Source organism: Macrosteles quadrilineatus, unplaced genomic scaffold, assembly GCF_028750875.1.
Source record: "Macrosteles quadrilineatus isolate MER2022 unplaced genomic scaffold, UCM_ALF_1.0 Scaffold_14__1_contigs__length_3811126, whole genome shotgun sequence".
In the NCBI taxonomy this organism is placed as follows: domain Eukaryota; kingdom Metazoa; phylum Arthropoda; class Insecta; order Hemiptera; family Cicadellidae; genus Macrosteles; species Macrosteles quadrilineatus.
Genome location: NW_026542607.1, coordinates 1,480,778 through 1,508,508, shown reverse-complemented (window position 1 = coordinate 1,508,508; position 27,731 = coordinate 1,480,778). Strand labels below are relative to the sequence as shown.

The 27,731-nt window shown below is 35.2% G+C and overlaps 1 protein-coding gene across 1 annotated transcript in view; it reads left to right on the top strand.

The window, feature by feature from the left end:
* The first annotated feature begins 15,575 nt into the window (after positions 1 to 15,575).
* The window catches only part of LOC129005003 (uncharacterized), a 28,881-nt gene continuing 16,725 nt past the window's right edge, over positions 15,576 to 27,731 (top strand). The window contains exons 1-9 of the mRNA XM_054433750.1: positions 15,576 to 15,663; positions 18,093 to 18,188; positions 20,836 to 20,995; positions 21,779 to 21,865; positions 22,628 to 22,732; positions 23,569 to 23,640; positions 23,769 to 23,834; positions 24,613 to 24,696; positions 26,099 to 26,227. Of these exons, the coding sequence (XP_054289725.1) occupies positions 15,649 to 15,663; positions 18,093 to 18,188; positions 20,836 to 20,995; positions 21,779 to 21,865; positions 22,628 to 22,732; positions 23,569 to 23,640; positions 23,769 to 23,834; positions 24,613 to 24,696; positions 26,099 to 26,227 (814 nt within the window). The 5' untranslated portion in view covers positions 15,576 to 15,648. The remainder of the gene's footprint in view (positions 15,664 to 18,092; positions 18,189 to 20,835; positions 20,996 to 21,778; positions 21,866 to 22,627; positions 22,733 to 23,568; positions 23,641 to 23,768; positions 23,835 to 24,612; positions 24,697 to 26,098; positions 26,228 to 27,731) is intronic.

Genomic DNA, 27,731 nt, shown 5'->3' with positions numbered 1-27,731 from the left:
GCTACTCTTTGACCACTTGAAAACTCTTATATATCATCATCAATCACAGATAGCTTAAAGGTAAGGTGAGGCTCATATATGGCAACGATACCAGGTTCAAGACCCATCTGGGCAAAAAAAGGTTCTTCTTTTTTTCAAAGTTTGTGTTTATTAACTATTTAATCAATGTACTCAACTGATAATTAAGCGTTTCATATTAACCTGAATGGTGATTATTTTGAGGTTTTATGTCTAGGCCCAATGGCCCCAGACAGGACACTTTATCCCAGGAACATCCCATAGCAGTCCCATATGAGAATGTCCTGAGGACTACCCTGGGATGACCTCATAGCATGTGATCTGTGATGTGAGCTTATCCGTGAGACATTCCCAGGTGGGGACATTACGCATTCCTGCGAATATCCGGGGATATCCCAGGTTGACCATAGCACTAGACTACTAACTTATATGGGATATCTTGCATATCCTTCACAATATCCGTGGGATGTCCTGAGGAGAAAGTGAGCTGTCTGGGAAGGGAAGTACAAAAACAAGGTGAGCACTTTTTCACCTCAAATTAGTTGACGAATATCGAAATTGGAAAATCGATACTTTTACAGCTCGATTGTTTTTAGAATTTAGTACATCGCGATATCGATAGTCCACTCCCACGTCCCACACCATCCATTCCCGTTCTCCTTTGACTTTAATGGTAGATGGTAGATCATTAGGAGAGAACATATAATTGTAGCGCCTAGAGACGTAATGTCAAACATTTTTTAAGAGAATACATAAATTTGTTAATACCTTACGAAAAAATTATTCTTCAGTTTCTATTTATCAGTAGGATAGTGATGGGAATAAAATTAAATGTCAACAGTTGAAAAGCTTATATCTAAGGTTATGTTCATTGACCAGAATTTGTTTTAATCAAAACTGAATATCATCAGATGGAGGCCATTTCTGTTAGGTACCTAATTTGTATTATTATTGTTAGTATCAACCCAGCTCTTGTAAAAAATGCCAAAATTCCACCTTCCTGAGAGGGAGTGTAATTTGCTCTTTTCTAACTCTTAAGACTAATTTTAATTTTAAAGCTTAATGATGAATTAAAAATTACAAAATTATGACCTTGCTCACAGAGTTCTTAGAAATTTTATTCCTGATTCCTTTATTAATCTTATTTTTTGTCCGGAGAATTGTATGACCTTGCTCACAGTTCTTAGAAATTTTATTCCTGATTCCTTCATTAATCTTATTTTTTGTCTGGAGGTCGATATGATTATAGCATAGATTAAACACTCCCTTTGGGAGTATGTTTAATCTATTATAGTATCTACTCAAGAGTATTGAATTGAATGTAACAGTAACTAATTTAGTATCAATTTATTCAGCTCAAGGGGTCTCTTTTATAAGAGGCCTACCACTTAAAAGGTTTAAATTATATTTTAAAATTTAGTAGCCTATTGAAAGTTAAAATTAAAGCCATTGTCCGATTCGATTACTCTAAAAGTATCGATTTTCCAGTTTCGATATTCGTCAACTAATTTGAGGTGAAAAAGTGCTCTCCCAAAAACAAACCTCCCAGTGCGGTTCCCCCTAGGAGGATTAAACATTAAGAAACACGCTCGAGTTTCTTTGAAGCCCAGATAGCAGAGAAAGCTTTCAGTTAGTTCATAATAAACTTTCAGAGGCAACCCAAGATGGTTGCAGCAACTATGCATTGCAAACATTTTCATTTGTAACACGTTTGCTGCAAGTATAAAAGTAACCCCATCTCAGACTTTCTGAAAAGTTTCGCCGTGTGTTTGAAGCAAGGTTGCAAGGAATAGTTGCGAACCACTTGCAGGGAATGGTTGCAGATGACTTGCAAAGATACCGTGCTGCAAACATACAATGAATGTTTTTATCAAGCTACCAAAGAATGCTTGTTAAACACTTGCAGGGAATGAATGCAGATGACTTGCAAAGATATCTTGCTGCAAACACGCACTGAATGTTTTACCCAAGCTAGCAAAGAATGCTTGTAAAACACGTGCAGGGAATGAATACAGATTACTTGCAAAGAAATCTTGCTGCAATGATGCACTGCATGTTTTAATCGAGCTAGCAAAGAATGCTTGTAAAACACTTGCAAGTAATCTTTGTAGATGACTTGCAAAGAGTACTTGCTGCAATTATGCTCTGGGTTGATTTCTTAGATTAGAAAAAAATGTTTGTCAAATATTTACAGGGAATCCTTCTGCTTCGCATTTGCATTTCAATGACATGTACGAAGATGACTTGCAAAGATAATTTACTGTAAATATGCACTGAATGTTGAATATAAATATGAAAAGAATGTTTGTTAAATAATTACAGGAAATCTTTGTAGCTGATTTGCTAACTGCTACCAATGTGCACTAAATCTCATTGTTGAATTTAGCGAAGAATTCTTCTTGTGAATGTATCAAATATCTTCAACCTTAGCTAAATTTAATCATCATAATGTTTCTATAAATGTAATAGCAAAAATTTAGTTTTCAAAAGTTATTGACTAGTATCTTATTAATTATTTTATTATTATATTAAAAGAAAAAATACATTTTACATAAGCCAAAATTTGTTTAAGACAGCAGAAAATATTAAAACAAGCATTCATTTATCATAAAAAGTTTATTTAAGAATTCAAAAGCTATAATTTCTTCTAAAACTAGTCTTAACAAGATAACATGTAGAATACAATTATAAAACAGATAAAATTAACTAACGGAGTTTGAACTAAGAGTGTATACTTGGAGCTGTTTACTCTTAAAATACAATACAAGTTTGTATAAATATGGGTACTAAAATCGTTGGTTATTAGTTGTAGTAACCATTTTAATAGAGTGTTTTTACTTGGTAGGCCACTATTTATAAGGGAAGACAAAGAACTAAAAACTACACATTACATTAAAAAGATTGTGTATAGAAAAACATAAAATGTAATATTGTAAACACAAATGTACGGGTTTATTTAGGTTTTTTCACAACACAGAGAAAATTTAACTGTGCTGAAGTTACAATTTCATATTTGGTGTGACTTCCATAATACTGCAAATATGCATGAGTAAAATTTATCTTAAAAAGTATGTAAAAATATGTCAAAGATCGTGCATACTGACTGATGGATAACCAAAGATTATATGACCGTTATTCATACTAAAATTTTCGTTTATTTTTGTAAGATCGAAAAGTTAGATTCCGAAATTTCTGCTTCTTCTCATAGTTCAAGTTCTACAATCAAAAATGTTTGTGAAAAAAACTTTAAATATGTTGGACAGGCAATAAATTCACAGATGTTTTAAAATAAATATATTTTGGGGAACTTCAATAAAGAATAAATTATAAAAATCAACCATAAAATATATCAATTATTACTAAGGTGTTTGTCCAGCCAAGGGTGCTCACAAGGGCAATGTTTATCCTCCAGTGCTAGCTTTGATTCCCTGAAACAGCAATACAAAAATTACAATAAAATAATGTTCAAAAGTTGTAACTTTTCTGGCTCAAAAATATGTTGTATTTTATCAAAACTGCCAACAAAAATCTCATTACGTGAAAAAATTAAATAGAAAGTCATGAGAATTTAACATAGGACCTTATGAGGTGCCACGTTGGAAACATATTAACAAAAAAACCTTAACATAGGCATAAGTTATATAATGTAATGTATGTCTATCTGCAGTCACGTTTTTTGGTACTTTCCTTCTAAAGGGAACATTCATGATTATCGATGATTACTTTACGATTTATCGATATTTTGGGCTTCCTTTACTATCCATATTCCTTCGCTTCTGTTTGATTTATTCAAACGCATTTAAACTACGAATTGAGAACTTGCCTATTTGGATTAAGAAATGAACCTATATTTCAAACTAACCCAACATACCAACTAAACAAATTTGCTGTAGGCTAAGTTTAAGTTACCATTTAAAAATTCCATTTGATAAGATAAAAGGCATGTGGGAAATGGAATCGGCTACCTATCAAACGGAATTTTGAAATTTTACAGCAAGTTTTGTTAAGTTAGTTTAGTTTAGAACAGTTTTATTCCAATATTTTTTTTTATGTTTGTTGATACTGAACAATATTTTTTATCGTAGTTGTCCGCTAATATGTTTCAATTTGTCAATATCCATATATTATGGAATAAAAAAATCAATATATCGAAAATAAATCATCGATTATAATGTACGTTCCCTTGAACAGTAGAGGACCAATTCTTTGTTTATAAACTACAGATATTTCACTAAATAATTTATAAATGGAAAAACATTTTAAATAACACTTTTTTAAACGAATGAAGAAGTTAAAAATAATTTATAAATATGTGGAGAGAATAAATACTTGTAAGATTTAAAACTAAAAATGCTTGACGCATGCAATATCTAATTTACAATTATCTTAAACTACAAATAAATAACTATTGAACTTTTATTATCTACCGCATGCACCCGCGTTTTTCGTTTTAAACCTTACAAGTACTTATTCTCTCCACATATTTATAAATTATTTGCTACTTTTTAGTTCATTTGAAAACGAATTTTAAAAGGTTTTTTTTTTTAATTTAGGCCTATAAATTATTTTCTACTTTTTAGTTTTTAATGTAAATATATTGAATCTATTTTATAAGGCCAATACATAACCAACCCCTTTCAACTCTAATTCGATGTTTTTGCTATTCTCATAGTCATAAACTTTAGAATCTTCTGGGAGCAGAAACTTTACCTCTCAACCTCTACTCTTTAAACAAACTGTCAAATTAAACTATTTACAGCTCACTTAAATTGATATATTAACATTCTTCCAAAATGTAAACATTAAAAATTTGGTGGCCCATGTGGCGTAGTCCAAGGGAAATATGAAAATAAAATCATTGAATATGATGCCAAAGATTACACATGCTACGCAAAACCATCGATCTCTAATAATAGAGATCGATGCGCAAAACACACCCTTATCATTGCATTGTCATCCATTTGTGAGCTATGTTTCAAGTTTCAACTCTCTAGCTCATCAGGAACAGGAAGATTGTTTAAAATTGATTGCAAAATTTGTACCGTACAAGAAAACGAGCTAGTAAACATTTTAAAATTGCTGCATAGAGAAAGACAATGGTCAAGTTTAAAACAAAGGCAATTAGTTGAATACAAATCTCTATACTGTATAACATGATTCCACATGTGCATCATATTCACGCCAAATTTTGAGGGTTGGGTTCCATCTCAAGGATCAGTTTATTTATGTTTTATTGGTCCATTCAAGGCACAAAAATGAGTAGGGCTTAGCTTAATTTATATTGCAATCTTTAAATGAATATCTCTTTAGTAGACAGTTATAATAATCTATTTATGCCAATAAAAATAAAGGGGAATCCGTACAATTATTGTTCGTCATACTGCAGCAAAACACCTGTTTTTAACACAAGCGTTACTGGTCTAAAGTAGCATTTTTACTCCCTATCGGTTTTGTTTTAGGCCCCAATGGAGTAAACATCAGCGGTTGTTGTCAACTCAGATGTGAATTTCTATTGTAAACTATTGCATCTGCATGTATCGAAAGTGTGTAGGTATCGATTTTCTAACCGATTGCAGTTACAGTAATTATTGTTGCCTTTTTGTAAATAGTTCAACATATCGATAATATAATGTACAACACAATCGTAATAGCAAAATAGGCAAGACGATTGAAACAGCTGTTGGTTTCAATTAGCAAATTAAACTGAAAACAAGCTAGAATTAGTTTTGGGAGGTTAAAATGAAAACTATTTCAGTTTTGTAACAGCTTGCTCAAACATTGGTGCAATATGACGAAAAATATATAGTTTATCACGCGGGGAAAATGTGTCTTTTTAACCCTCGCTACTCGATCGTAAAATTTGAGCTCAATCGAAAGCTAGAGGAGGTCACTTACCCCCATATATTGTTGTGGTTCTGGTCCTGTAGGCTGCGCTCGGGAAGCCAGGGGTTGTGGTCAGTGGTCACTCGTAACACGTCGGCTCCGATCGACAAAGTTCGGCCTCCTTTAGAGTTGACGCAGTGGATGGACAAAGGCAGTGGACTAGAAGAGGGTTGGTTGACTGACAGGCAATAAAACAGGCATCCCTATAGCAGCTTTCTCCGTGTCGACGAGTCCGATTTCAGATCAAAAACTTGTCACTGTATTCACACTTAACACTTATCCGCTGTATGCGCGATCCAATGCCGAAAGAACCGAATTTACCTGAATGCACTGTATTGTAGACGCACCATGAAAATATATTTATGTAATTGAACTTGAGTTATATTGATGAAGCTTTAATGTCAGTAATAATGCACACTAAGAAAATACTCCTATATTGAAAAGACTATGCTGTTAATAACGCTGATGTTTCGGTAAAAATGAAATTAATTTTTCAAAGAATAATATACACAACTTGAATGAAAAACTGTGTAACACGAAAAACGGCCGAGTGATGCACAACAGTCACGTTTGGAAGTTGGTGCAAGACTGACCACCTCTAGTCCTCTACACTACACAAACACACACACACTAGACTAGACACTATTCACCCCCGCCCATGCCAGTCTCAGGGGTGGAGTGGAGATCACTTTTTATCAAAGTTGATCAGTTATAGTTGATCAAGTTCTGACCAAATTCTTCAATTTTTATCAATCCTGAACAACTAGTTAGTTCGTCAACTAAGTCAACATTTGATCAAGAAATTATTCTTGATCTACAACTTCCAAACTTCTTGTTCTTGGCTGACCAAACTTTATCAAATTTGGTCTACTTTTAACCAAAATGATCAAGTTTAGACGGATCTTGATCAAACATGTTCAAATGTCATTAATGAGTGGAAGCATCAATTGTAGGTTTTTGGCACTGATGATTAAAAAAATGTAAGTTTCCCAGTCCTGTACAACACTAATTCACAGTCTTTTCCCGGTTATCAAAACTCATGTACAACTTGATACACACAGAATCTCCGGTTCCCGACCTGGATGATGGCTAGATATTTAATTTAATTTACAGCAACTTATTATTGTGTGTACTGCGATCAATCAAATCCGTTATGTAAGCCACGCGGCTATCAATCCCAATTGGTTTTGGATATGAATACAAACATGATCGGAAATTGTTACATAGTACATAGTACTGTAATGTAATCGTAAACAACATCTATATAAATAAAATTAGAGTTTTGTCTGTACTTTGCTCAGAATTATATACTTTTAGGTTATTTTTACGTTTTATACATTAAAGAAGCAGAAACGAGTCTTATCTCTATTTCTGTCTGTCTGTCTGTCTGTCTTTCCCTTTGTCTGTAACACTCAAGATGGCATTTTACGCAATCTTCTCCGTGAAAACCAGAGTACCTATCAAGATCCAAGTCATTTTAATGTATTCACTGGATTAGCGAGAGTGTCTTTAGTGATTTAAATATAGCCTCACTACTTTGTAAATAAAATTACGGACGTTCACAAATGCAGTTTTGTGCGATTTTTGTCAAATTTTCGTTCAATTTTTATCACATAATCGTCTCAAGATTATTTTTTCTAGCTCTCAATGATATGTTTACAAATGTTGTTTACAAATACCGCAACCATTTCGAATCACGTTTTGAAAGCAAATCCCAACCAAGTGAGATTAAAAACGTTTTTCTTACATAACGGATTTAATTAATCGCAAGTGCAATAATATAGTCTAATAGTGTAACCGTAAATGAAATTAAATAACTAGACATCGTCCAAATCGGAACCAGAAATTCTTTGAGTATAAAATGTTTCTTGAGTCTTGACAACCAGAAAGAAGACCTTGAATCAGTGTTGTATAGGGCTGGACACTGAAATGATCGTCGCCAATAGCTTACAAAAAAGGTTTCCACTCATTGACGGCGCTTCAATGGCGGTTGTGTAAAGTGTAAAGTAAAAAATCACAACTGCAGTGGGTGATTGTAACAGAGGTTTAACAGAGGAAGTGCTAAACTCGCTTTTCCAATGTGTCACTTTTTGTTTCTACTCACCGTGTGATGCAATCGCTGGACCATACAGCCAATAGGCCCATAGCTCATATCTTGGGTACGTAAGCCTACATATTTATTCATAACAACCTTTTTGACGACGATCCTTGATACCGGTACTTTTCCATAGAATACATGGCCTACCCACTTAAGAAATATAATTACAAACGACCAAAACCCCAACATTGTGTGATTTTCGTCACATTTCCTTCTAATGTTAATAGATATACTAATCATTGTTTAGAGAATGCGTAATCTATTAAATAACAAAAGTTGTTTGGGTAAGGTTGTTTTTTTTTTCAAACTGACACCGATAAGTTTACGCTGTAACTTTTTACGAGAAAATCCAAAAGCAAGAGATCAATAACCTCGGGACTAGATAGATATTAATGTATTTAATTGGTCGGATGTACTATAGTTCTTAGGTAGGTTCTTACGTAGATACTGGTCCTTTTCCTTAGAACCGTTGGTAGCTGCTAGAATCATTTTTACGTAGGTACCAAACCAACACATCACTGTAGTTTACAAATTAGTTATCGTTGGTGTTGCACCTTATTTATTAGAGCCGTCCGTATTCAATTTAAGTGATGTCTTAACTCTGTATAAGTTTTGCTTTTTCTGTCTGGATTCCAAATCTTAGCTTACCCGGTATGCTAAGAAAATGATAACCTATTTGAGTAAAACATTTGTTGGGCAAACCATCATGAATTGTTTACGCCTTTATATTGTTTATGTATCAATAGTTCGTGGCCTTTTTTGGATTGTTGTGTGTATGTCTGTTGGTAACGCATTAATGTCCTTATTTCTCAGTGTTTCACGGAATGGACAAGAGCACCTTTGATACTGAAAATGTCAACCGGTATAAAGTGTTAAATGGTGAGGTTGAGGTAGTACTTTAAATACGTTTAAGTTAACCGATGCGGAAAGTAACTTTCAATTATAGGCCTACTTTAGGGCTACGCTTCATGGATCTATAAAACATTTTTTAGTTTAATCATTGGACATATGGACCATAACGATCCGGGTGACATTTAATTGCAAAGCATTTATTTTGGCTTGAACTGTCAGATACTGTATTTGCGAAGGTTTATATATAATAGTTTTGCCAGCATATCTGCAAATATGCAAACTAACTGCTGTTCTTAATCTTAATATAAGAAGGTTTCAACTGACTACTATAAGATCCCCGTGCGTAGAACGGGCACACAGCTAGTTTTTAATGTAAACATATCAGTGACAGCTAGAAACAAGAATCTTGATCCAAACAGCTGTTCGTAATTTTATAGATGACGTATTCTTTTAACAGATGATTATCGCGAATGGGATTTTCCCATTTTTGACCCTAAAAACATCAAATTTAGCAATTTCTTTCCAAACCATTTTGTAGAACTTAAAATTCAAAAAGTGTAAATTTAAAATGCCCTGGAGAAAATGAAAACTGTCGTAATTATACTTGTTTATGGCATATATGTTGTTAAAATTAGGCAAATTTATTTATTTTATCCTATACTATTGACGTTTTGTAAAAACCCATATTTGACTTCCCTGTAGCAGCAAACCTAAGCACTCGTTAAATCTAATGTTATTTAAATTGGGAATAATATGTCTTATTTATGGAAACGTTTGCTGCAGCGGGGGTATCTTTATTCAATATATAACATACATAAATAGAGTCAAAATCTCTATAAACCATAGACAATAATACATAAATCCACGCAAACGTCTATTATGAAAAGTAAATGGAAATTCAAATCAAATATTTCTTTTTATCTACAAATTTGTGTAATTGAATAAAAATGATTTTTTATTAAGAAATATTTCAAACGTTTTTTGATTCTTTTGAAATTTTGTTCCTGCCGGATGCTTATTGGTAAATATTGTAATAATTTCACTTCTGCGTAAGTAGTTTTCTTTGAATAGTATTCTAAGTTATGCTGGGACAATCTAATTTTTTACCTAGTATTATAGTTATGTCCGGAATTGGAGGGGTGATGTATTTTTTAGTAAACATAGGTAGAAAACGGGAAGAAAATCATACAAAATTGGAATTTTGATTGTCCGTTATTCTATTTACAAAATCAGAGAGGCTGGCTGAAACTAGTTGATGGCTAAAGACCCCCCATTCCTGTGAATGCAATTAAACAATTATTATCATGATGATTGGTACCAGTACACTCTAGTTTTCTTGGAGTTGCAGAATATTTGTAAAAAATATTTTTTTCATTCGATTTCTAACACAGAATATAAGTTTTAAGCGTCCCAAAACGCATGAGCACGCAACATACAGCTTGCCAAGATGTAAAAAAATCATTCATTTTCGAAATTAAAACCGGAGATAATGCCCTTAGTGCCTTATTAATTGTGATTGCGCAAGCAAAACACCGAGGAAATTGTGTAGTCGCTTAAATTCAAAGGGTAATTCGGATTAAATTATCGGTATTCTTGGAATTAAGAAAATTTCACCTTTGAACTGATGATTGTTGCTTCAATCAAGTTTGGTGTAATTTTATCCATCAGTCTGGTTCCGTGCACAGCTTGGGTGGATTTAAGTTTCGCTGGTATAATTGGAGTTCCTTCTTTTAATGAAAATACGTGTGGCTGCTGTGTATATTGATCTATATTATACAAAAACTCTCCTGGCAATTTCAATAAAATTTGTTGATTTAGCTCGTAAACATAATCATTTTTAGGGGCCAAAATTGCACGGTCGCAAAGCCACTGTGGATCTTTGAAATTGGTTGACAAGTCTGGGAATACTGTACATTTTCCCAGATTGAATATTTGGTTGTAGTTTACATAAGTATGAAAAAACCAAAACTCTTTTGTGGTTTGGTCAATTTCAATTTTGCCATTCCCAATGTCCAAAGGCTGTTTAGTTTAGAGAATGTTTCTGCAACCGTTTCTTTCGGGGAAAATGTACGCATGCTCGTTAAAAGAGTAGCTTTTAAACGTAGTATATGGTAGTACCATAAGAGGCTTTTAGGCATGCGTGAACCTCGTTGGCAGGGATTCACAGTAAAAATAGGCCACTAAAGGTAGACCAACACCTTAAGTTTAGTCAACGATTGTTCAAAAAATAAAATAACGGCAATCGATATTTTATATTCGATCTTTGATCATGTAAATAACACTAAATTGTTGATTTAAAATTGAGTGAAAAAAACTAAATTGGTTACTTAAATTGTCAGCACTTGACTTATGAAGTTTAAGTTCGGAAAATTACAAGGGCAGAAATAGATTTGATCATATCGTTGTAACATACATATTATAAGTGGCGCAAAAGCAAAAAATCCTTGTCACGAGCCGTTTCGAAACTAATGTGGTTTCGTTTGTACAGTATGTTACAAATATTATCTGCTGTCGATGTTTACAAATAATTCTGAGTATCACTTAAACTTATGAGCAAAATCCTAAAAGAGTGTTGATTTTTCTTTAATTGCACACTTTACATTACAGAGTTCTTATTATTTCAGCGATCATATTTCTATGGTTTGTAATAAAAATATTTTTTCATAAATTATAAAATACATCTAACATTCAAGTCTTAACTTGACATTCACGAGAATGTCTTTTATAATATCGATTAGACCCAATTAACCACAACCGAGCAGGGCTATCGGTCCCCCGGTCGGTACCGTATTGTAATCAACGAGCACAATATGACATTTGAATTTGTTTTCGCTGATTGTAATGGTTCCAATTATCGAACACGTCTGTTATCGCAGGAGTAGGGCCTAAACAGAACAGAAAGAAAAGCTTGTTTTCAATTTGCTAAAAGTTAAAACCAGTTACATTTTACCTCAATGCATTATGCAATCATTCCTAAAGAAATCAACTCAATAATTCCATGACGGATATGAGCCTACAGAATTATTAAAAACCACTACAGTATTATTCTACCATTAGCTTCTAAAAATTAGCAGGTATACTGATGAAAATTTATGGGAAAACAGTTTCTAAATTTTGAACCATATCTTAATTATTTAAATAAGTAAAAATAAAGGTTGCAAGGGCAACGGGTCACATCGAAATGATAACACAAATTAAATATATTTTGTTATAATCTTAGTTACGTTACGAATAAGGAAAGTGGGCCTTATTATTGGCGATTTTGGGGTGGGTTGCCTACTTCCCGTTTCTACTACAAGGACGGGCGCGCATTGTTCCCTCTGTGACCTCAATACACAGTCCATTCTTAGAATGACGTTAGGAGCCTTGGCAGGAAATGTCTTAGGGGTTTCTCCCAGATTCCGTGAATCCGAGAAATTAATCGTGCTCTGCTAACCACGAAACCCTTCCAAGTTTGAAAAAGTCTTTGTAACAATAATAGTGGATATTCAATTTACTTGTACCGTAAGGAATAATTAAGAGAGTTATTGAAAAAAGCAGCGCTAATTTCCCCTTCACTTTTCAGTGGCGAAACTAAAAGAAATACGCCCCATTACTTATTATATAAATTAACTACAGTTAATTTAATTGGAGTGTATATATGCACTATTGTCTTACTATTTGTTCAATACATTTGAAAGTAAAATAGTAAAGATCCAAATACAAAACATGATTCAGTATTTGTTTATTTTATTTTTTTTTACAATGTTTTCACTTCTAAACTAAAACAATCATTCAATGATGAGTATATCGTCTATGGTATATCCAATGTTGTTCCTGTCCTGCGCCTAATAAAGTCGAGCGTCAGTAATGCTGGTTAGTCTCTCCACAAAAGACAGCCGTTAAAAAAAAAGAAAATTCCCCGTCGGAATCCATGCGTTTGGTGGGTTTTTCGTTCGTTATTGAAAATGTGCATTGGAAGTTTGGTGAAATAGTATATTTCGTACCAAGGGCCGAAAATGAGGCTTTGCCGGCTCGAGATAGTTTTTAAGTTCGAGACGAAGTCGAGAACTTAAATCGATCGAGAGCTGCAAAACCATTTCGGTCCGTGGTACGAACGCTATTTTTCACCACACTATACCCTATTACCACTATTCACCACTATAATAATGCACACTGATCGTCAATACAACTACAACTTTAAGGTTAAGAAATAATTTGAGGAATCAGCAAAAATATAAATAAATAGTTGCTAGGCAACGGTGACAATAGCACAATTCTATATTGCAATGCTATGGATTTTGATTGTGTATTTAAAACGCATTCATGTTCTAGTAAGTAAGCGGACAGCTGATTTTGCGGCCCCGGCCTGTAAAAACCTGCTCGGTCCCCAAATTGGCGACAGCTGGCATGGCCAGCAAAACGTAACTTTCAGCCACCAATTAACGTATGTAATACAGCCAAAAACATCATAGTGTGGTGAAAACACGTTTTTTGTTTCCCGTGAAAGTTTTCTGGAGCTTATTTGCCACATGTTTGCGGAAACGATGCCTGTTGCCGCATAGCGCTACACGAACAGGTGCGGAGCCATCGTGAACTATTTGAAGTGTTTCACTTTCATCCCGCAACTGGTCGTAGCGCTAGGCGGCAACAGGCAACGTTCCCGCAAACTTACAGCAAGTAAGCTTCAGAAGACTTTCAAGGGAAGCAAAAACAAGTTTTCGCCAAACTTCCAATGCATACTTTCAATAACGAACGAAAAACACACCAAACGCATGTTTACAGAAAGCGTGCATGCTATCTGGGAGCCAGCCAGCAGTTAGCGAATTTCCCTATAGGGAAGTAGCTATTACCGTAGGTGGCACGGTAAGACCTAGACCCGGGACCGATTTAATTTTTCATTTTGATGTCCCCAGAGGCCAAAAACACCATTCGTTCAAATTTTTATATATGTATATATATATGAAATAATGAAATAATGATTTATTCCACCATAATAACATAAAATACAAATGAAATAAAAACTCGGAATTACGTTGCCACAGCATCCAGTTAATGTGACAACGTTCAATAAAAATTAAAAAAATATATAAAGTACATTCTATAAATTTTCAGTCCAGTCCACACATGAAAAACACCTTGCCGCTCTCTGTGGCGTCTTGATGACAGAGTTGTTAAATTAATAGTATATTTCGTACCTAGGGCCGAAAATGAGGTTTTGCCGGCTCGAGATAGTTTTTAAGTTCGAGACGAAGTCGAGAACTTAAATCGATCGAGAGCTGCAAAACCATTTCGGTCCGTGGTACGAACGCTATTTTTCACCACACTATACCCTATTACCACTATTCACCACTATAATAATGCATACTGATAGTCAACACAACTACAACTTTAAGGTTATGTGAATAAATAATTTGAGGAATCAGCAAAAATAAAAATAAATAGTTGCTAGGCAACGGTGACAATAACACAATTCTATTGCAATGCTATGGATTTTGATTGTGTATTTAAAATGCATTCATGTTTTAAGTAAGTAAGCGGACAGCTGATTTTGCGGCCCCGGCCTGTAAAAACCTGCTCGGTCCCCAAATTACGATGACAGCTGGCATGGCCAGCAAAACGTAACTTTCAGCCACCAATTAACGTATGTAATACAGCCAAAAACATCATAGTGTGGTGAAAACATAATAACAATATTATAACAATAATAGATATTCACAATAAGAATCAAACAAGGAATGAAAAATGAATCCTATAAACAGTATAAAATAATGTAAATCAACAATTTAAAACAATATATGCAGATTCAATAATTACAATACTAAACGTTAAATTTGCAAAGATTTAGATAACAAATTCTTTATGTTACAACAAATAAATATCCGTATCAGCTCAAAACTGTTACATCATTAGATGACCCAGTAAGTAAGTTTCCGTTGTGCTTTTTTACTATTTAAAAAATCTATGCACAATGTCTACTATATACGTCCGTGAACGCGATAACTTGAGTAATTTTGGTCCGATTTTGATGAAATTTGGTTTAAAGGTGTAGAGCGGGATAAACTTGAATGAGTTCGCGAACCAGCATGATCGGACCATGGGAACGGGGTTTTACGGGGGGTTTTATGGGGTAAAAATAGGTTTTTCTCATTTTTGACCCTCAAAACACAAAATTTCCCAATTTCTCTTTAGACCTTTTTAAAGAGCTTAAAAAACAAATAATTTAGTATATTAAAGTATTTTTGTTCGGTTATTAGTAACGGAGAAAATTTAAAAAAATTGTAAATTTAAAATTCCCATGTTATTCTTATAGGAATATTGTCAAATGTTTAGTTTGCTTGTTTATGGATATATTTTGATCAAACTTGGCAAATTTATTTATTTTGTACTAAGCTATCAATATTTTACAAAAAAAAACATACTTTATTACTTTCCTTGTAGCAGCAAACCTAGGTACTCGTTAAACCTAATGTTATTAAAATATATTTAACTGAAATTCAATTCAGACAAATGGAAATTCGCTTAGTCGGCAGGTTTGCTGCGGCGGGGGTATTTTATATATTACTGCTGTGCTATAAAGCAAGGCGGCCAAAGGCCTAAAACTAAACTAAAACGATGGTAACGGAAATGAAAGAAGAAAAGAAAAAGAGGAACGTCAACAAGGTATTCAAAGTTTTGTTTGCTGTTGTTTGCTTGCTCGGTCGGCGCCATTTTTATCTGTAAAAACCCTGTTTGGATATACAATTCTAAAAAAATATATAAGTTAGCTTGAGTGAGTTTTCTATTCATTTCTATTTTACATTCATTCTACTAACGCAATGGCGTCTTATTCGGTGAGTTATTAGAACTTTTTTATCAGTTATGATAAACTAACATAGCTAATGGCATTTCAGTTCAACTAATAGGCCTTGGCTATAGATAAACAAAGTGCAGAATTCAGAATCAGAGATAAAAAATGTTTAGTCTTACTTCATACTAACTTAAGTTACTACTTACTTAGTAAGTACCTATTACTTCAGGTTACTTACAATGTTGTAATTGACAAGTTTAAACTTAAACTAGAGATTGATATAACTTAAGTTACCGGTAATTAATAGTTAGGCCTAGGCCTATGTGTAACTTACCAACTTTTATTAAGTTATGTAGCTTCCCTACTATGTTTCACAACAGACACTGAGGCTTCCGCTTAGTTTTGCATGAGAGAGGATACAAACCCACTTTTGAAGAATTGTTGCAGTAGCCTAAACTTAACTTAGGCAAGCCATTTCTTGAAAGCCTTCAGTTTAGGCTATGGGGCACAGCCCTAGAATTGGCAGGGAGTAGGGGTTATATTATCTGTGAGACAGTTTTAGGCCTGCACCTAAGGCTAGAAAGTTTTTTTGAGTCTTGCTTAATTTAAAAGTCTAAATTAGGGCCTAAGTTTTATGCACCTAAGTAGTGATGTGACGAGTCGGGTACTTTCCTGACTTGAGTGACTCGACTCACCAACTGCCGTGAACTCGAGTTACGAGTCGAGTCAGACTCAACTCGAAACTTGACCCGAAACCAATGCATCATGTGAGTCTGCAACGACTCGGAGTCGACCAATAGGGTTAACTTATAGTTTTGCGAGTCGGCCGACTAGGTAGTGGCCAATAGCGTATCAGCTTTATGAGTCGAGTCGACTCGACTCGAGACGTTCCGAGTTCTTCGGCATTCTCCGTACGAGTTCGTTTTGTGGATTGTGTAGGGTTATACTCGCACTCGGCCAATAGGGTTTCAGTTATACGAGTCAACTCAACTCGCGTTCCGCCAATAGTGTTGAATCTATGCGAGTTGACTCGTAAAGCTGTGACGCTATTGGCCGAAAGCGAGTGCGAGTAAACTCGAGTCAACTCGTTACGTCCCGAGTTCGTTAAGGTTCGGCTTTCTCCGTATGAGTTCGGTTTCTTGACTCGGCTTTTGCGAGTCGGACTCGTAACGTTACGAGTTCGTGTAGCTTCAGCAATCTCCGTACGAGTTCGTACCAACTCGAGTTGTGAATGAGATGACTCGAGTTGACTCGACTCGGGTCTTGACTCGAGTCAACTCGACTCGCCAACTCAACTCGTCACATCACTACACCTAAGTTATAACTTAACCCTCCAGTAGGCCTACATGCGCCACGGACCCAAGAGTCCACACATTTGAAAAAGTGCACTGAAATTAAGTGAATCCGCGAGCAAATGACATGATGTGCTATCTACCGTCCCCCACTATACCTTTTCAAGGACAATGGCGGTGTTTTGACCGTCTTAGGGTCAGTTGGCCTAAGAACGAGGGTGTAAAGGCGTGTCATGTTTCAAGAGGATGAAGAACAGGCCAGCGATTGACTGATTGGTTTTCAATAGGGACATTTTAAATTTGAAATCTAGCCTAAGTTATTTGTGGCCTAATTAATTTTGAAATTTATCTATTTACCTATATTTGGATTATTTGAAATTTTGATGCTATATGAACTTTTTTAGTTAGGGTAGGCCTATATAAAGGAGTGTTTCCAGTAAGTAGCCTAAGAAGTAACACAGACTGTCAGTCCGCCCGCATGTATAGGTGGTACTATAAGCCGCGCATGTAGGCCTACTGAAGGGTTAAGTTGCGCTATAGGCTAATGTAGGCACCTAGGCCTAGTGTTGTAATGTAACTTAGGTAAAGCCGAGATTACACGATGCCAGTAAGCGATTGGGTCTTAGCCAATCGTCATCACGTGGTTGCAGAATTAACGTGGGCCAGGCAAGTTGAACGAGAACCTGTTCACACACTTACCTAGGCATTTTACAGTGAACTAAGTTAGAATACCTATTAAGGTACTGCAAAAAGACGAGACAGCGCTATTGGTCTATACCGTTTACATTGTGCCAATTAATTGTCACAACAACTGGGTTTTCGAAGAGTGGGGGGCCTCACTGGGCCCAGCTCATTGTCCTCAGCCTACGGGGAAATTGTGAAGGCAGTTGACAAGGCAATTGGCTTGAAGTGTTTACAGGAAGCCAATAATTTCAATGCCAGTTATCTGTCTTCTGACAATTGTTTCACCAACTGGCACCGTGTAAACCCAGCTTTACTTAACCTAGGTTTAGGTAGGTTGCCTTGTCAGACACATCTGCTTACATTGCTTTAGGATATTAGAATATAACATTAAATAATTATGTAGTCTAATGCCCCTCTCATTAAATATTGATTATGACATTCATTCATTTGTCTAACTAACCTGATATTTGCTCTTAATTTTAACTATTTTTTTCAGTTCCACCCCTACGTGCGAAAAGAGTCTGACTTAAGACAAGAGAAGACTGACCATAAGAAAACTGAACGACCCTTAAAGATGATTGAACCAGTAACTGTAAGAAGGAAATCCCTCGTATTGTTAGACTCAATTTAAAAATTAAAATACGAGGTGTGGCTAGAAAAAAACCGGACTAGTCCCAGTGCAACAATAAAACAAATGCAATAAGGCTGAAAGTCGCGTGGACTGTCACGTGACTCTCGCCCCTCCTACTGCTCGAGTTTCATCTGCCTTCTTTACTCAGTCTGCCCGTGGCGTCTGTTCTAAGTAATTGTCGTTTTGGCTGTGCGTCGGAAAAAAGTACAAAAAGTGAGTGTACAAAAAATCGATTGGCGTTTGGTTTCGGGATCGTAAGTAAAAAACCACAATTCATCACAAGTATTAACATTTTGTAAGAAGGTGGGATCACTATCAATGTTTTCTAGGATGTCAGAACAAATCATTCTTCGGCGTTCTTTCTGTTCAATTGTGAGACACTTTGGAACCATTTTGGAACACACTTTGATCATGTTGAAACTTTCATGAAGAATCTGCCTAACACTTTCCTTGTCAATTCCTGTCAACTCAGACATTGCTCTGATTGTTAAACGGCGATCTTGTCTAACAAGTTTACAGATTTTTTCAATGTTTGCATCAGTTTTTGCTGACAATGGTCTGCCAGTACGAGTGTCGTCACTTGTGTCTTCGCGGCCATCTTTAAATCGCCTAAACCACTCAAACACTTGTGTTCGCGATAAAAAATCATCGCCGTACACTTGTTGTAACATTACAAACGTTTCACTTGCAGATTTTCCAAGTTTGAAAAGAAATTTGATGTTAACACGCTGTTCTTTTTGTACACTCAACATTTTTCCGACGCACAGACAAAACGACAACTACTTAGAACAGACGCCACGGGCAGACTGAGTAAAGAAGGCTGATGAAACTTGAGCAGTAGGCGGGGCGAGAGTCACGTGACAGGCCACGCAACTTTCAGCCTTATTGCATTCGTTTTATTGTTGCACCGGGACTAGTCTGGTTTTTTTCTAGCCACACCTCGTATAGGCCAACTTATATAAAACAGTAGGCCTATTATTAAAAGTATACATTTGCATGATTTTAACTTTATTAACTTATTTCTATTCAAGGATTTTAGCTTAGTTTGTCCAAAGTTCTAACACAATTCTACTGGACTGTGTGTAGGCCTATTATTCTATTAGCAAACTCAGTTTTCTGGTTTTTAATATTTGTAATTTTAACAGTTAGTGAATGTGAAGGTGACAAATCCTTCATCTTTTAAGTGTTTGGACGGTGGAAAGAACAAACCTCAGAAGTGTCAAAAATCCTCTCATATGCCTGTGTTTTGACTCATTCTTGTCGTCATAGAAAGTGTTTCACTTACTAATCTGATTTCATCAGTATAGTTGTAGAATGAAAATTAAGATATACTAGCTGTTATCCACGGTAGGGCCGATTTCCCGAATAGGCATGGTAGGCAACGTGCCTAGGGCGCGAGACAATTGGCTTTTTTGGTGGGTGCTAAAAAATTGGGAAATAAAATATTGGTGTTTGTATTTGCATGCGATTGTGGTAAACTTCTGATAATCCCTAGCGGCCGTGTGGACATCGTAAGCGTCTCCCGCGATTGCGACAAAATTCTGACTATTTTCTGCTTTTGTGTAGACTAATTTGTCTTCCATGATCGCTGCAATATATATGAACATATCCCGGTTGTGGGGAGATTATCATGGTCTATCGCAAATGAGGCAAAACTCAAACTCATATCTTTCCCCATGGTTGTATGGACATTATTATTGCCTTGCGCAATTGGGGTCAAATTCTGATCACCCCTGTGTGGCTGTGAAGACATCATTATATTGTCTCCCGCCGTCGTGGACGTTGTAATCGCCTCCCGCGATTGTGGCAAAATGGTTATCATCCCCCGCAGTCATGTGGAAATCATCATTGTCTTTCGCGATCGTGGCAAAATTCTTGCTGTTTTCTGCGGTCGTGTGGACATTATCATCGTTTTCCGTGATCGCGGCAATATTCTGATCATCCCTCGCAGCTCTGTAGATATCATCGACATATATCTTCTGCCATCGCGGAAAATTCTGATCATCGGCTGTGTGTAGACATATTATCGTCTCCCGTGGTTAAGGCAACGCCACTGTTGTCATGCGATTTCGGTAAATTGAAAATTCCAGGTAGAAATACAACATTCACACATAATTCCCCGGCTTAAAAAACTCGTCTCGGATTTCACGGTTTTCCGGTCGTTGGACACCCTGTTATATATATATTGCAAAGGGGCGCTTCTACTAGTTGTGCCTAGGGCGCTGACAGGGTCAAAAACGGGCCTGACCCACGGGCTCCACCCTGTTTGACTTCATAAGTATTAGTAAAACTGTTGATTGATTAAGTTAAGCTGAAATAAACAAAACAGAATACAGTATAATATAAACAAATAATCATACCTGATTTTAATAAGGTAATAAATTGAAAGAATAACAAACAAATAAGTACAGAGCTGAGGTATTTTTAACATTAGGTATATGGAAATTTTCCATTAGAAAGGAATTATGACCTTAAAGGGAAATTTATTAGTTTTATTGAAGTATGTGGTTTATGGGGGTGTGACTTTTAGTTTTCTTAAAAGTTCTTGATTACTTTGGGATTTATATAATATGGATTAATTTTTGTTTCTATTAATTTTTGTTTCTAGTCATCTAGCTTGGTGCAGGAGGCTCAACGACAGAGCAATGGTCTGGAAGAAATCCTGAATACCGACTTGAAACCAATTGATCCTAAAAACTATGTTGTGTCGCCCTATGCTAAAAAAGCTTGGAACGATGCAGCATCTGGAAGTGTTGTAGAAAATTGTGGTATGGTTTTATACAATTTCAGTAATTTATGGTTATGAAATACCTCTTTTAAAAGATAATTTTGACTCGTAAAAGCTCTCTTAGATGTACGGGTGATTCAGTACCATGATGTTGTCAAGCTGTAGGGCTTACTTTACTTGCGAACTTCAAAACGGTATGATATATAACAAATATGAGTATAATTAAAATATATATTTCAACGTTTTTAATATATCTAGACACTACACCCCAGTGACATACTAGTGAGTAGAAGGTGATACATTAAATACTTCACTTCACTGTATTATCAACAATTCACACAGGTCATCATCAGGCCTAAGGGAGAATCTAAATGAAATCGATCTGATTTTGATTCTCTCAATTTCGAAACTTGCATGATGACTGGTCAAAATTGATCACAATTATAACATAATTTATGTAGTTGCCGCTAATGTTAATAGTGCAGGTATAAGTGTAAATAAATAAATAATATAGGCCTACCTATATCAATACATGACTTAGGCTATATTATTGTTATAAATTCTTTTTCATATTTGTTATATTATGTAAAGCTATTAATTTAAGAGTACTCATGTTTAAATGCATTGATCATTCAATATTATTTCATTTTGTAATTTTGTTTACAAGAGTTTTTATATTCTCATTACAGTAATAATTCCTTGAATTATTTTAAAAACTTTAAGGCTGTTTGAACCAATCACAGCTAAGTAATCAGTCATTTATTTTCCATGTGAACAGAAAATTACTATGTAATTTAATATCCTGATCCCCATCATGTTTTAGCTTCTCCGTTGACTAAATCCAAAGCTCCATCTCGCCCCCCACCTGGCATACCAATTGCTGAACATCCTGCCTTTACGAAGGCTTTTGGTAAGAAATGATTTTTTTTGTTTTGATTATGATTAAGTAGTGGTTGATGTTTTTAGGTTACTGTTACTAGGGCAAGATATTCTACCTTTTTCTTCAATTAAAAATATTTGCTAAACGATTGGTGTGGAGCTCAAAGTATGACCCACTGATTAGGCCACTTGAAGCATTACGTAACATTTTAACTATCACTAACTTATCAAGTCTTTTCTTGTTGGTTCAACGGAAGTGCATGAATGCTATGTATTTGAGTTTGTGGGATAAAGATTCCTTACCAACTCGCTGTTAGCCTAAAAAGACCTTTTGAAATGTATCTAGGGTACATAATTAAATATACATACATAATCTACATACACACATCTACGTATATACATAGTTTACATAGGTACTACATCAATTTTGAAACTCAATAAAACAGTCAAATATCTGTTGCCAAATTAACCTGCTTGAGTGTTGAGTCTCCAGCAAAATGTTAAGATAACTCGACATAAATTGAGGCAAATTATGTATAAATTTAGATCACTGGTTTCAGCGTTTGTTTTCGGTCGAGGTGATATTGAAAGTTCGTTTTTATGTTATTTGTAATATTTTTACCTTGGCTTCATGCTTATGGCTTCTAAAACCTACCTTTGTTCCACCCCTGCCCAATGTCTAACACATAATAGTTAACCTACCCAAAAAATTCAGTACTACAATCTGTGTGATCCACTCAAGTTTATTGGCTTAGACACATATTTAATCTCATGTTCTTGTAATTTGTTTCAGCTAGTGTCACTGCATCCAATGCTCGACAGGCACCTAGAATGCCCTACCTCGCTGGATTAACAGCTGCAAATGAGTATCAACCGGGAGGAGCCACTTGGTCCAAGGGTAAGAAATTATGGCTCCAGTTATTTAATTATGAAATATGATTATATAATTGTTACTTACATAGTGCCATGGTTCCATTCACCTAGGTGTTACTTTGCCTAGCCAACACAATGCCTCCAGATTTCTCGAGCTAGTGCCTTTTCTTCTCTTAATTAATTGAAGATGCTACGATCAGAATGTACAAGACTTTCTTTCAAAATACCTTTTTCAGATGGCTCAATCTAATATCTCGCAATATTTGAATGTTTTAGGTAGGTAGTTTTTCTGTTATGAAGACCATCAAAGCTCAAGGCTTGGTTACTTCATTAAATAGTACTTTGTCAATGACATTAACGGTACCATAGACAAAAAGAATTAAATATAGACTGTCAGCCGTGCTGCGGTTACCATGGTTACCATAGGTTCTGGTGCACACTGCTGGGAGCGTCGTCACAGAAAACGTACTACTATAACCCAGAATGCCAACCGCATGGTAAAAAGCATTAAGCGTTTTGAGAGAGCTTTGCCTGTCAATCCGTAGGCAGCGCCACCAGCGTTGCCATGCACTCAGCATTAGCAACGCTGGTGGCGCTGCCTACGGATTGACAGGCAAAGCTCTCTCAAAACGCTTAATGCTTTTTACCATGCGGTTGGCATTCTGGGTTATAGTAGTACGTTTTCTGTGGCGCCGTGTAGTTTTTGTAGCGGGTACGATGTAACTACATGGTGCTCCCAGCGGTGTGCGCCAGAACCTATGGTAACCGCAGCACAGCTGAAATTCTTTTTGTCTATGCCGGTACTGATTGATATTTTCTGTCAATATGTCATTGGAGTTTATTAATGAACCTTTGTTTCAGCGAGCACCTCTGCATCTACACTCCCAGCTAAATCTGGCTACGACTGTGAAGGGGCCATCAACTGGACACAAGGTAAGAATTGTATATTTCATTACTAGTACCAAAAGTGGCATTTTCCAGTGCTCGTTCAAATTTCACGTGCTAGGCATAGCGGAAAATCAAATTTCCTCAACTCCTTAAGAATCAAAATTTTGTTTCAGAAATCACCTCTGGATCCCAGGTTCAACTACCAGCCACTTCTGGGTATGACCGTGATTGGGCACTGGGTGAGAATTTACTTAATTTAGATGATGCAATCAAAAATTTAAAAGCTATTTGAATTAACGGATGTCTTTTGCCCCATTTATCTGAACTGGGAAGACCTTTAACCACCTCTATCTGTATTGGAAATACACATAAATTCATTTTCCAAGATTTATTATCTGTTCACAAAATTAAGGTGGTTTTATGGGAAGAAATTTATCCCTTCCACTACTTGATCCTACCTTTAAAACAATAGCTTAACATCTGAACTTTGCCAAAATGTCAATCGGCTGCAATCGGGGGGAACTTCCCCTCAAACCGCCTAAGTTTTGTGAACAGAGTATAGTCACCTGCATTTGACTACTTCTGGTTAAGTTTTAAACGTCGCGTCCCACTCCCATACAGTTGTTATCTGCTCAAATATGTGCATACTTATCTGCTACTTCTCACTTGTTGTAAACTCAAAGTATAAGCAAAAATCTGACTGAATGAAGTAGTACTGCTTTTACTATCTAAATCTTGTATATTTTTTCAGTATCTTCTATTTTACTACAAAGTGGTGTTAAGTCTTTTATGATAATACCTTCAACAAGTTAGTGGATTTAATTGAAAACAAATTTAAATCATTCGATAGTTGTACAGTGATAGATCTTTAAAAATTTAGCTATTTTAATACTTTAAGTTTAATGGTTTTGATTTCTTGAGTTATTTGACCTCTGCTTATCCGATCTTGCCTTGATGGTTTTTGTTGGATTATCGATACTATAGCTCTGATACTTATTGTTGATGTTGTAATTTCAGTAAATGCGTCAGGATTTGATGCTACGGCCCGAGCGACATCGGAAGGGATGGCATTGGGTGCGGTCTCGGAGTACGTCCCTCAGGGTGAGAAATTTTGTTTTTTAAATACATTTTCAGTCAGCATGATACATTCTGGTAGGTATTTTTTAAAGAAGATTTAAGGTACATTCATAGACAGTATTATAGATTTGCTATAACTAAATAAGAACTACTTAAGATTTGTTGTTCAAAGGTTTATTGCGGACATTTTTCATCACGAATGTAAAAAACAATACACAACGTTACTTAAGATTACGACACTTAAGATTATTTTATTCTTATTTTTAAATTGTTTAAATAAAGATATTTGATATTTTACCAAACCTAAGATCTTGAGTTGCAAAGAATTTTTATCATGAATTTTGATGCAATTGTTAAAAGTGACTTTCCACAACCTAAACAAAGTTGTTATTTTAAGTGTTAATTTGTTTAAAGCTTTTTTCAGTCTAGGGTTTTTTCCTTTGTGGTTTATTTTATTTATCTATAAATGTTCTTGATGATTGGCAAGAATAAGAAATAAAGAATTTTAAAGTTACAAATGAAAAACAATGAGAAACAATTAACAAGTAATACACAGTTAAATATTTTTTTATTTAGCAAATTTGAAACTGGTTTAATGTTATACAATTTTTTTAATATGAAACAATATTTCAATCTTATATTCTGACCGACACCCATTAAAAAATATTTGACGGTTAAAGAATATGAACTTGATTAGAAATTTCATTTAATGCTTGGATCTGACGAGAGCCGCCTTGTGGTTGAAAACTTTCAAAAGTATGTATTATGCAAACTTCTCTATTTTCAACCCACGCTGTAAATAAAACATGTGATTGGAATTTCTTTAATTTGTTTTGATTTCCTGTTTATATTTTGTTGTTATTTTGTCACCAACATGGCAACCCATACGCCCATGTTAATTTTTTCAAAATTTCAAATTAATTTGTTGTGTTTATTTTGGAGCCTATTTTAATTTATAAAGGGATTCTGCACATCCACAGGAAAATATTCATTTGGTACCAACCGCGTGTAATTTGGTCCAGTATGGTCAGGCTAGCTGTCATAAGTTTTGCAAAAGTTTTTTAGTATATATAAGATTACCAAAATTTTTTAGTGGTTTAGACCTACATTCATAGTCTTCAAAATGTCGGGTGAAGTTGACGTTGGCTAAAAACATTGGTAGGTTTTAAAATCTTTTAACATCAATCAATTATCAATCATTGAGATGGGGACGTCACCTGGGTGTGTATTTTAACCGAAATATGAGTGAACGATGAGTGTAGAATGGTGTGTGATGACCTGTGTAGCTTTGTTACTGACAAATAACATGTGTTTAGAATTTAAGCCTCATATACTATTGAACTATCCATCGTTGTTTTTAATTTTCAATAGTAGGTTATTTTTATGGTAAGCTAAGCATATTTTTGACATATTCTTTCGGTTTCAGCCCCTATGTATACCAATGGAAATCAATCCTACACCATCGAGCTTGTGACTGTAGCTCCAGGAATCCAAATACCCAAGAAAAAGTTGATTTCTCGTTTTTTGCCCTCTCCGGGAAACGACGGTAAACCAGGTAGCCTTTTTAATCTTGAATGATTTGTCAGTGCTGAGTTAATTTTAATACAGTTTTGACTTTTCAAAAAAACTTAATTCAATGACTTTTCTCAACTTTTGCAGTGTTAACTAAGAAATTATTGTTTTATTTATATGGAAAGGACAAGACATTCAGAGCTGGGAAGACGTGTAAAATTTCAGTGTAGTTAACTGAGATTTGTCAGATTCATAGTACAACCAGGGGAGGCTCCAGGAATAATTGTTAGGGTAGGCCTGACAAGGATCTAAAAGAAGTTTGATCGAGGCATTGGGGGCTTGGGCGATTTCTCCTCAAGATGGGGGACATTTTTTAAAAATTAAATGCGAAATAGTGAGTTAAATGCTTTTTGAGGACATGTCTATTTTCTATGCATAAGGTTATCTAGTAAAAAAGGTAAATGAATTAGTCATTGTATCAGTAGTTATTAGTATTTAGATAATTTTGAAATGTCTACACAAATTTTGGGTAGTCTTCCCCTACCCGCTGGAGCCGCCCCTAATATAAGTGCTACTGATTCTAGCAGACTTACTTCTAAGGTTTCCTTAACATAATAGAAACAATTTCTAGGATTCCCTAATAGACTCAGTGTTCAAATCTCTTGGTATTAAGTAGCTGAGTGGTTATAGTGCTTCATAAATCAAATCAATTTATTGTTGTAAACATTTCACAATGCATTAACAATCGTCACAAAATACATAATGCCGGTATTAATACAGCAAATGAATACCGGTTCTTACATTTAATCAATCAATATAATAAGATCTAGTATAAAAATATATATAAACTACAGGCACAATTAAATATAAATATTTTGACATGTAAAAAAAATCCTACACTGTATATGGACATTTTTGTATTAAATATGTTTTCATTTTTGATTTAAAAGTGTTCAAGGACAACTCCCGAGACTCCACTGATATATTATTAAACAATTTAGCTGCCATGTATTGAATGTTTGTTTGACTCTTTGAGTATTTAGGCCTACAAAGCACTGTTTGTAAGTTGTTTTTAAATCTGGTTTCATAATTATGTTCATTTGAATTTTCTGAGAAAATGATTTTTTACATACAAAAAAACTTGAAGAATATATATTGCAGGTAAAGTTAAAATTTTGAAATGTTTAAATATAGGTTTAAACATTTATAAGGTTGCAGGTCCTTAGATAAGTCAGTAAGAATGAATCTGGACCCAGCCCTGCTTGATAATGGGCTTTTAATGAATAGTTAAAAGGTCCTGGCTACAAAATCAACTGATCTTGGTCAGTAACAAAGCTGTCGTCTCATTTATATAGCACACATTTGGTTGGTGACCACTATAGCCATCCAGCTTGGTGTTATAGTTAAGGACAGACTGAGCTGAATCAAAGAGTTGGGTTCGTGTCCTAAGCCAGTTATTGCTCTGGTGTGCGTACAGGTCCTTTATCACTGCCGCTGGGCTGAGTTCACTTTACAGGGGACTAGGGAGGGTGCAAATTTCTTTAATA